The sequence below is a fragment of the Orycteropus afer genome, unplaced genomic scaffold (genome assembly GCF_000298275.1).
Source record: "Orycteropus afer afer isolate SDZICR_OR568_19922 unplaced genomic scaffold, OryAfe1.0 scaffold00307, whole genome shotgun sequence".
NCBI lineage: Eukaryota > Metazoa > Chordata > Mammalia > Tubulidentata > Orycteropodidae > Orycteropus > Orycteropus afer.
The window spans coordinates 2,939,529-2,951,324 of record NW_006921894.1 but is presented as its reverse complement, the minus strand read 5'-3'; the positions used below and the strand labels follow the sequence as shown (position 1 = coordinate 2,951,324).

Below are 11,796 nucleotides of genomic sequence, written 5' to 3'. Positions count from 1 at the left end.
CATGGGAGGTACAGACAACAAAGATGAACCCTTTTGCACATACAGTACTGCATTGTCAGTGAAGGCAAACATGGGTATATGGGGTGGATAGATGGGTGGACAGGCTGAACTTACTAGTTACTTAGTTACAATGCCTCCATACTTACTAGTAGGTATGTCTATGAAGCAGGGAGCATACCCAACACTGTGTATAGGATTGGCAGACAATGATCCTATAAGTTTATTTGTATGATCTGAATTCCCAGGTGTATAGTAGAGCTGACAAGGGGTAAGGTTGTAGTCACTTCTTGGTCATAGGCAGCTACCCAGAGGGACTGAGTAGTTGAGCCTGTGGGCTCAGGACCATAGCCACAGGAGACATGAAGCTCAATTGGCATAACATACTACACAAACACTGTTCCACCTCCTACTTTGGCGAGTAGTGACTAGGATCTTAAAAGCTTGCAAGCAGTCATCTAGATGCAGCGATGGGTCCCTCCTCACCCAGAGCAAAGAAGAATGAACAAAACCAAAGATTCATGGAAACAATTATTTCTAGTGACTGGTATACTATGTGATCTGTAGCCGTATATGACTATGAGACCAGAAGAACTAGATGATGCTCGGCTAACACTGTCAACCACTTGGAGTGCGATCTATGTAGGAGATCTTGGATAGGGAGAGAGAACTTTGTGAAACAAAAATCAAAATCATTTGGAAAAAAAAGGGAGAGGTGGGCACATTTGCTGTTCTGATAGAGCCTGGTGGAACCACTGAGACTATGGCCCCTAGCTGCCCTTCAGGCCTGGAATTAAACCCACACCTGTGGCTTCCAGCCAAACAAAAGACAGGCATATGAGTTGAACATTCATCTGAGGTAGATACACTCGTTGGAGAGATCAATCATGGGAGAAAGAAGGACTGTTTATGCACAGGGAGACAGCTTAGGGGGCAGGAGTACAATGGAGGCAAGGACACAGCGAAGAGGTAACTGTAGGGAGGAAGTAGGAGGGGAGCTGTTGCATTGTGGTAAATTATAGTCGATGTCATGAGACAAAGTGTATGTGAACTGCTGTCTGGAAAGTTAGTTTACTCTGTAAATTTTCACCCAAATCAAAATTTAAAGAAAAAAAAGATTAAGACCAAGAAAAACAATTCAAGGAGGTCCATTAAAAAAAAAAAGAAGAAAGGAAGAAAAGACCAAAACAGATATCAGAATAAACTCTGAAACTTGCCGTTGAATGGAAAGTAGCTAAAGCAAAGGGAAGAAATGATGAGATAAAACAGCTAAATAGAAGATTTCAAAGAGCAGCTTAAGAAGACAAAGTCAATTACTATAATGAAATGTGCAAAGACCTGCAGTTAGAAAACCAAAAGTCAGGAATACACTCAGCATTTCTCAAGCTGAAAGAATTGAAAAATATTTAAGCCTTGAGTTGCAATATTGAAAGTTTCTATGGGCAAAATATTGAGTGATGCAGGAAACATCAAAAGAAGATGGAAGGAATATACAGAGTCACTGTACCAAAAAGAACTGGTTGATCTTCATCCACTTCAGGCGGTGGCACATGATCAAGAAACAATGGTATTGAAGGAAGAGCTCGAAGCTGCAAAGAAAGAAGTAGTGAAAAACAAGGCTCCAGGAATTGACAGAATAACCACTGAGATATTTCAACAAATGGATACAGTGTTGGAGGCACTCACTCGGCTATGCCAGGAGATTTGGAAGACAGCAACCTGGCCAACTGACTGAAAGAGATCCATATTTGTACCCATTCCAAAGAAAGGTGATCCCAGAGAATGTGGAAATTATTGAACAATATCATCAATGTCACACGCAAGTAAAATCTTACGGAAGATAATTCAAAACCAGTTGCAGCAGTATATTGACAGAGAACTTCCAGAAATGCAAGCTGGATTCAGGAGGGGATGCAGAACAAAGGATATCACAGTCGATGTCAGAACGATCTTGGCTCAAAGTGAAGAACACCAGAAAGATGTTTACTTGTGTTTACTGACTATGCAAAAGCATTCGATTGTGTGGATCATAACAAATTATGGATAACATTGAGAAGAATGAGAATTCCAGAACACCTAATTGTACTCATGAGGAACCTGTACAAAAACCAGGAGGCTATCGTTTGAACAAAACAAGGGGACAGACACTACATTTAAAGTCAAGAAGGAACTGTGTCAAGGTTGTATCCTTTCACCATACTTATTCAATCTGTACACTGAGCAAATAATCCAAGAAGCTGGACTATATGAAGAAGAACACGGCATAAGGATTAAAAGAAGAGTCATTAACAACCTGCAATATGCTGACGACACAACTTTGCTTGCTGAAAGTGAGGATGATTTAAAACACTTACTGATGAAAATTTAAGAACACAGTCTGCAGTATGGATTACACCTCAATATAAAGAAAACAAAAATCCTCATAAGCAGCATCACCATGAATGGAGAAAAGATTGAAATTGTCAAAGACTTCATATTACTTGGCTCTACAATCAACACCAATGGAAGCAGTAGTGAAGACATCAAAAGATGTATTGCATTGGGCAAATCTGTTGCAAAAGACCTCTTTCGAGTGCTGAAGAGCAAAGATGTCTCCTTGAAGACTAAGATGCGCCTAATCCAAGCCATGATATTTTCAATTGCCTTAAATGCATGTGAGAGCTGGACAATGAATAAGGAAAACAGAAGAAGAGCTGATGCTTTTGAGTTGTGGTGTTGGTGAAGAATGCTCAAAGTATCGTGGACTGCTAACAAATCTGTCCTGGAAGATGTGCAGCTGGAGTGCTCCTTGGAAGCAAGAAATGGCCAGACTTTGTCTCACCTACACGTTTTAAGAAGGGACCATTTCCTGGAGAAGGGTATCATGCTTGGTAAAGTGAAGGGTCAATGAAAAAGTGGAAGGCCGTATACAAGATGGATTGACACAGTGGCTATAATGATGGGCTATGTATAACAGGGATTGTGGAGCTGGCACAGGACTGGGCAGTGTTTCGTTCTACTACATATAGGGTCATTATGAGTTGTAGATGACTCGATAGCACCTAACAACAACAACATTAGAGAAGCTAAGGAAAGCGTATTCTAGGAAAGAGGGAGTACGCAAATTTTTCAAAATCTAACGATAGGCTAAAGGACTGGAAAAAAAGTCTAGTAGTTTTACCAACATGGGGTTAGTAATTACATCACAGTTTCAAAAGAAATCATAATTGACAACTTGAACTTATTTTCAGGATTATGGATGATAATGATAAAAAAAAAAAGTGCCAATTATATAAAAAATAAGTAAAATTTATTGTTTTACCAGTATGTTTTTAAACAGTATTTTAGGGGTACAAATTTTCATGGAATGTATTTACATAGATGTTCTAATGGATGTAATTTTTCACAGCTATTTATAAAGGTTCTAATAAGTAGAATTATTAACGTACGCCTTTAAGAACCATCAGTATAATGTACACCTTCATTTTAATATTCCTTTAAACTTAGCTAACCTGTGTCCTGTTAAACTCTCCCAAAATGTGATTGTCCCATCAGTCCCACAAGTCATAACCCAAGCATGAGGCACTCCCTTGGCTTTTGTTCCAACACAGACAAAGGCTTCTAATCCATATCCAAGAAGAAGGCTGCAAAGAAGGTTAGCATGGTCTTCACAGTCACCCTAGAAATTAAATGAAGCAAAATTAAGTATTTATTCCTCACTGTATTTCTTCATTAAATATTTAAATATAAATTTACAACATAATGGATAAGTTTTTTCACTTTCATTCATTAATTCATGTTAAATTTAAACAATTGGGACTAAGAAAGAATATGCTAATTTTAGGATTCTCTTACAAAGTTAGTCTTTACCAATCTGCTACTCATAACATGTGCATTTCCATAAAGGACACTCAAATTTAAAAGTTTAAAAAGAACACATACACTACTGAAAAAGAATTGGTAAGATTTCCCATGAACAGACAAATAGCTATGGTTGACCAATCACACAGCAGGAAACGTCAATAAATTAAAAAATACTAAAACGTAAATTTAAAAAGTAATAGTATCTATGAATAATTTCAAACAAATACATATATAAGAAAAATTACTGGGACGAAACATAATATAATGCCATCAATGGTTATTACTTAAGTAAGTTCATGTTACTTTCATAATTAAAAAAATGAAGAATACAAAAGCAATAGGTAATATATTCTGTGAAAAGAGTTAAGATTAAAACAATTAAACAGAATGGCTACAATTATATAACTGTGTGTGTGTATGTAGGAGGACTAGAGATAAAAGCAAAAACAACTCTTGCATACTTGAGTGTTAAAATGGGGGATGATTCCTTTCCCAAAAATAGTTAGTAGCAACCACTTTTTAAAAATTATCTATAATAAAATAGCATGTTATACTTATTAAAGTGACCTTTAAAAAAGTGTAATACCCAATCTTTAATTTCTTAAGATTGTATACTTAAAAAAAATTCAAAAGAAAAAATAACAATATGCTTAAAGATGTTCAATTCAAAAACTGATTCACAGTAATATCAATAAATTGAAAGCAAATCTCAGGAGCTCTGGTAGCGTAGTGCCTAAGGCACTTCACTGCTAACCAGAAGGCTGGTGATTAAAACCCATCAGCCACTCCTCAGAAGGAAGATAGGGCAATCTACTTCTGTAGTGATACTGCCTTGGAAATCCAAGGAGGGGTCGCTATGAGTTGGGTCTGACTCGATGGCACATAACACCACCACCACCATAATAGGAAAATAGTTAAGGAGTCAACTCAAGTATATCAACTCAAGAAAACTTTATACAGTAACTAAAAGATGAAAATTACAGATTGTAACAACATATGGAAAAACATTCTTGGATAATGCTGTATTTTAAAGTAGGATGCAAAATTTTTATCATATAATTATGGTAAAATGGTACAGATGCATGGTGAAAAACACAAAAATGTAACAAGATCTGATAAACTGGGAATAGAATTATAGGTGAAGTTTCACCTTTCAAAATTTCCTTTATTATTGTGTAATGCTGTTATTGGTACAACAAAAGTATTTTAAATATTTAAATAATTTTTAAGTATCTACTTTAAGATGTGCTTTTCCTTTAAACAAATTGTTGTTGTTGTTATTTGACATCAAGTCGGACCTGACTCATAGCGACCCTTCCTTGGGTTTCTGAGGCAGTATCACTATGGAAGAAGATTGCCCAACCTTCCTTCTGAGGAGTTGCTGGTGGGTTTGAACCGCCAGCCTTCTGGTTAGCAGTCAAGTGTCTTAGGCATTATGCTACCAGAGCTCCTTAAACAAACTTAGGTAAAAAATATGTAATATTAAATCAAAGGGATGATCATTTGCTTTATAAAAAAAAAAATTATTTATATAATGATTTTAAATATATGCCATTCTTACTGTATTTGAAACTTCAATAAGAATTTTTGATTTTGGGAACTTTCTATAGCTTGGGAAGAAATCAAGTTGACTTTTATTTTTATAAGTAATGTTCAACTTCTTTTCTACTGTTTTTAAGACAATCTTTCTGACAAATTGATCTCTCATGTATATGGTTTCTTTCTCTGAAAGCTTTATCTTGTGAATACTCATACTTATTTTTGCAGCCTCAGACTAAATAAAATTACTTCAAAATAATAATACATTAAGGAGATTTTCTTTCTTTCTATCCTCTTTCAAAGGAAGTTGAATACTAAAAATAATCTTACTTGTTTATCATCATATTATCAACATATTTGGAACACGAAAGATTAGGAAACTATCTCCCCAGAAAGAAATCTTGAAGTCTTAAACCCGTCACTGTCTGTGAATGTGACCAAACAGAAACAAGAGTTTTCCTTTGTTATGTTTTTGAGGCCATTCAGGAATAGGGTTGGCCTATCCTAATCCCTTTTAAGTGTGTTTTATAAAAAGGAAAAAAAGACAGAAAGACACATACAGAAGGAACATACCATGTGAGGAACCATCTAAAAGCCAAAGAGCACCAAGAAATGCCAACGGCTGCAAGAAACTGCTGCTTCTCCTAGATCTGACAGAGCCTAACCTTGCCAATATGCTAAATTTGGACCCTGAGCCTCCCAAACTGAGAGACAGTAAATTCCTATACTTCAAAGCTACCCACTTATGGTATTTTTGCCATGGAAGCACTAGCAAACTAAGATACAAACATTTTATAATCTATAAAGTTAGTTTACTAAAATCAACTTGTATTTGAAACTAAACAAAATACCATGCAATTTCAAGATTTTTGTTCTATATTCATTTGGTACTGCCATTTTCCCCATTTACAAAACTAAGCAAATTTTAACATGAGTACAATGAAGAAACCATGGATCTTGTACTGCCACTGTATCTAATTCACTGTTTAATTTACCTTTATATCTTGGTTTCTTTATTTCTAAAATGCTAGTGAATATTAGAGTACACATAAGTCTATACCATACAGAAATCACATTAAATTAAGACACTACATGAATGAGAAAATAAAGATGTGAAGTTTATATGTATTGACATTTAAATGGTATTAAAAATGGTGAAAACAAGATTCTGACTTGTTCAAGTTGACTAATGTAAATTTTTCCTAAGTTAATTCTTCTAAAAATGTACCAAAAATTCAAAGTAACTGTAATGCACACCAGTTAATTCTATTATATACATGCAATACCTTGTTTCTACAGAGAAAGGCCAGTAGAGTGCACCACTGCTCCTGTTTACCTCCTCCTCCAATGACAGGGGCTCTTTCATAACCCAGGACATTAACAAATCTTGCTGCTTGTCTTGGAGTATCTAGAAGTCGTCCAGCTCGAAGTGGTCTAACATAGGAACAGACTGGTCTATTTATTCCATTTTCATCCTAGCAGACAAAGAGGGGAAAAACATTATCTGCAGTGAAAGATTAATTGTCTCTAATTTTAACAAAGGCGCTCTGGTAGCATAGTGCCTAAGGTACTTGAGTGCTAACCAGAAGGCTGGTGGTTCAAACCCACCAGCCACTCCTCGGAAGGAAAGTTGGGCAATGTACTTTCATAGTGATATCGCCTTGGAAACCCAAGGAGGGGTCAGGTCACTATGAGTTGGGTCCGACTCAATGGCACATAACAACAATTTTAACAAATCTTTTCTTAAATACATGAATATAAAGTAATCCTTGAGATCACTTACTAAGTGATTACCTTGCATCTAACACCAGGCTTTTCAGTAGTATACACGTCTTTTCTCTTTTAATCCTCATAACATTGCTATAGTCACTTCACAGATGACTAAATAGCTGCAGCTATAATGAAACAGCCAGGATTCAACCCAGATCTACATCAATCCATCAGCTGGACCTCCTCTGAGAAAGCATGGGTAGGAGGGACACGAGATGGAGCAGAGAACTCACCCTTGGTACTCTTTCATACTGTCATACAGAATTTAAATATATTTATGTGACCAAAGCCATGGTATTTTCAATTGGCTCATATGCATGCGAAAGCTGGATAATGAATAAGGAAGACTGAAGAATTAATGCTTTTGAATTACAATGCTGACAAAGAATACTGAATATAACATGGACTGCCAGAAGAACGAACATATCTATCTTAGAAGAAGTAAGCTGGAATGTTCCTTAAATGTGTGGATGGTAAGACTGTTTCATGTACTTAGAATATGTTATTAGGAAGGACCAGTCTGTGGAGAAAGGACATCATGTTTAGTAGAGGATCAGCAAAAAAGGAAGACCCTCAACAAGACAGACTGACAAAGCAGCTGCAATAATGGACTCACGCATGGCAGTCATTGAGGATGGTGCAGAACCAGGTAATGTTTTGTTCTGTTTTATACAGGGTCACTATTAGTCAGAACCAATTATATCCAGAAAGAACAACTTTTCTAATTGACTGACATGACAACAATGATCAGTGCTCATTTGTAGTTAGTTTCCATTATGGTATGCACTCAAGACATCTACAGGAAACAATGATTTATTAATCAAGTCAATTGAAAGCAGTTATGAAACTATGATAGGAAAACATTTTATACTCCAAATAATGCATCCTAGCACTTGTGCTAATAACAGTTACACATATAAAAATCTTTGATGACTGCTAAACCACCATGCTTTTAGAGTTATTATTACCAAAGTCTGTACTTTCCTTAACTGAGACAGCAAAGTGAAAAAACTACACACTATTCAAAGTTGGGTGGCACAAATGGTGTGCACTTACCTAATCTAAAGGTTGGTGGTTTGAATCCTCCCAGCAGCACCATGAAGAAAGCCTGGGATCTGCTTCCATAAAGATTACAGCAAAAAAAAAAAAAAAAACCCTAAGGAGCTCTGGTAGCATAGTGGCTAAGGCATGTGACTGCTAACCAGAAGGCTGACAGTTCAAACCCACCAGCCACTCCTCAGAAGGAAGATGGGGCAATCTACTTCTGTAGTGATACTGCCTCGGAAACCCGAGGAGGGGTCGCTGAGTCAGGTCCGACTCAACGGCACATAACAACAACAACAACAACATGGAGTAGTTTTACTTTGACACATGGGGTAGTCACGAGTTGGAATAGATCCAAAAGTAACAGACTTGGGCGGGTTTTTTACTTTTTTGGTTTATTCTGGCTGGGCTCCTTAGGAAGAAAGACCTAACTCTGCCAACAGAAACACACCTATTTGAATGATCAGAATCACTGACGACTTTCCCTCCACAGCAAAAAATACCGCCTTTCCAATATAATCCTGTATCTTAGCAAGAAAAACTTACCAAGCATTTACTTCTGATTATTTAAAAAAAAAAAAAAAAAAACCTCATTGCTTTCCTATACATCATTTAGTATTGCTAATAATCTGGTAGAGTATGAGAATATTAAGTCTTGAAATTGCAATCTGAACATTAAAAACAGTATCTTCAATCCATATGTGATTTAACATTCTTAAAATGTAGTATTTTGTTTTTAATTTTTTATTGTGCTTTAGGTGAAAGTTCACAGAGCAAATTAGTTTCCCATTCAATAGTTTGTACATAAAACTATTCCATGACATTGGTTGTATTCTCCACAATGTGTCAGTACTCTCCCTATTTGTGCCCTGGATTGCGTGTTTCCTTTCATCCAAATTTTCTACTCCTTCCTGCCTTCTCTCATCTTTCCTTCATTTTACCTCACATCATTCATTGTGGTAAGGAACACATCCCTCTCAGGTACTATTTTATGGGCCTGTCTATTGTTTGGATAAAAGATGGTCCCCGTGAATGGCTTTAGTTCCAGGTCGGAACAGTGTCTTAGAGCCATAGTCAGAAGGGTTCCCCAGCCTCTGTCACTCTGGACTTTTCTGTGAATTTAATTTTTTGTTCTATTTTTTTCTCCCATTCTGTCCAGGATCCTCTTTTGTGATCTCAGTCAGAGTGGTCGGTAGTGTTAGGCAGGCACCAACTAGTTGTTCTGGTCCCAGGGTCAAGTAGGCTGTAGTGTATGTGGTCCATTCATCCTTTGGACTAACTGATCCCATGAATCTTTGGTTTTCTTCATTCTCCTTTCTTCTGGATGGGAAAAGACCCAATACTTTTATCTTAGATGGCCATTTGCAAGGATTTAGGATCCCATATGCTATTCATATGGTCTTTTTTATGATTTTGAGTTTTCCATTTAACACTGTCTTTAAGAACTATGTTGTGCTGAGTTATGGTAAGATGGCAGAATAGACAGAAAGACTGCATAGACCCTCTTCAACAAAGAAAAGGAGAACCAAATAACACAGCTACAGAAGATAATCCTGGACCCCTGAGCCTTACAGTGGACTAAACTCCAACTAGCAGAAGAATTTGCATGAATACATCAAAAAAGGAGACATACGGAGCTACGGTCTGGCAGCAATCCTGATGGCAGAGACAGCTTGGATATTGCCGAGTGGTGGTAGGATCTAAGAATTAACCTAAGAATTGGCCCTGTAAGAAAGGGACTACATAGAGGACTGCACTGGTGGCTGGGGAATAAAAGAGAAAGCAGTGAAGAGGAAGGCAGGCTGAGCTATGGACTTTTGTCTGTCCGGAGGGCACAGCCATTTTGAATGTTTACAAGCGGCTTGACCATTTTAGATATTTAAAGCAACAGAGTTCTTCCAGATGCCAGGGATTTAAGAACAGGCCCCACTTGCTGGGAATCCCAAGGACATTCTGGACTGAGATAACTGGAAAGGTGCTACATTCCCTCTGTTACTCTTATACCCCAGACCCTCTTGCTGAACGGAGGTGCAGCCATCCTTCACTCCCACCCACATTCTGGGCCAGCAGGAATTCCATTTGAGTCCTTGTGCTCAGACGGAACATGGATGCCCTGCCCTGATCTTTTTTTCTTTTTTCTGTTTTTTAGTTGTTTTTGCCTCTTTTAAAACTACTACTATTATTATTACTCTTGTCCCTCTTACTATACTTTTTTATTCTTCCCCTCCCAGGTTCTAGTTTTCAGCTTTTGTTCTTTTCCCTGTTCCTGGTTGCAATTATTATTTTGTTGTTGTTCTTTCCCATGGTAAACCCTGTTCCTTGCTTCTCTTTATGCATTTATCCCATTTTTTCTTCATTATTCTCCTTCTCTACCTTTTTTCTCTTATTGCCTTCTCCCCAGATATCACAGGTTTTTCTTTTTTCATTTACTGTTCCTGTGTGATTACATGGTGTATTTTTTGGTCCATCGGCTTTTACTTTTTTGATGGCTATTCAATTGTTCTTTTTGTCTAATGGGGTGGAAGACAGCAACAGTCCCCATACGAAACAACTACATCCACATCTTCTGCAGCTTGACTTACTGAGTGAGAGCCACAACCTCCTTCTCCACCAATGGGCCAATTATAAACAACCACCAAAAAGAACCTGACTCACTCTTGCCTGCTCTCCACAAACAGTTAACAGAATCTAAAAATAACAATGCCACAATGTCTCGGAGACAACAGACCATCACAGTCCACACAAAGAAGCAGGATAAAGTGCTGGAAAGTAGGGAGCAGGATACAGACCCAGAACACATCCCTGAAAAAGAAGCAGCACTGGAACTCTCTGATAAGGAATTCAAAAGAATTATATTTAGGTATCTTCAAAGGATTGAAAGATAGACAAAGGAAAACACAGAAAAAAATCTAGAAGAATTCTGGAAGAAAATACAAGAACAAAATGACAAAATTAAAAAAAAAAATCAGAAATGACTCTAAATCCACAGATAGAAACCCAGAAGATTAACATTAAATTGTCAGAAATAGATAGATAACACATTGGAAGGGCAAATGAGCAGCACTGATGCAATGGAAGGCAGAATTAATGAGATTGAAGACAACTATTTGAATACTTCTATGGAAAGGGATCAATCAGAAAATAGATCAAAACAAAATGAAGAAAGCCTAAGATTCATGTGGGATACCATCAACAGGAAGAGAAAAATAAAACCACTGAGAAAATTGTCCAAAATTTGTTGGAGGAGAGCTTCCCTGATATGATGAAAGATGAGAATATATCCATCAAGGAAGTCCAGCGAATCCCAAAAAGGATAGACCCCCAAATGAAAATCACCAAGACATACCATCATCAAACTCATCAAAACCAAAGACAAAGAAAGAATCCTGAAAGCAGCACGGGGAAAACAAAAAGTTACCTACAAAGGACAGCCAGTAAGAATAACCTCTGATTTCTCAGCAGAAACCATGCAAGCAAGAAGGCAATGGGATGGTATATATAAAACCCTGAAAGAGAAAAATTTTCAAACAAGAATTACATACCTGGCAAAATTGTCCCTCAAATATGATGGTGGAATTAGGAGATTTCCAGATAAGGAGAAGC

General features: G+C 37.2%; 1 protein-coding gene across 1 annotated transcript in view; it reads right to left on the bottom strand.

Moving 5' to 3' along the window:
* The window catches only part of CEP76 (centrosomal protein 76), a 60,968-nt gene that overhangs the window by 21,837 nt on the left and 27,335 nt on the right, over nucleotides 1-11,796 (bottom strand). Inside the window, exons 8-9 of the mRNA XM_007951675.2 lie at nucleotides 6,666-6,854; nucleotides 3,489-3,655 (exon numbers count right to left, since the gene is read on the bottom strand). Coding sequence (XP_007949866.1) covers nucleotides 3,489-3,655; nucleotides 6,666-6,854 — 356 coding nt within the window. The remainder of the gene's footprint in view (nucleotides 1-3,488; nucleotides 3,656-6,665; nucleotides 6,855-11,796) is intronic.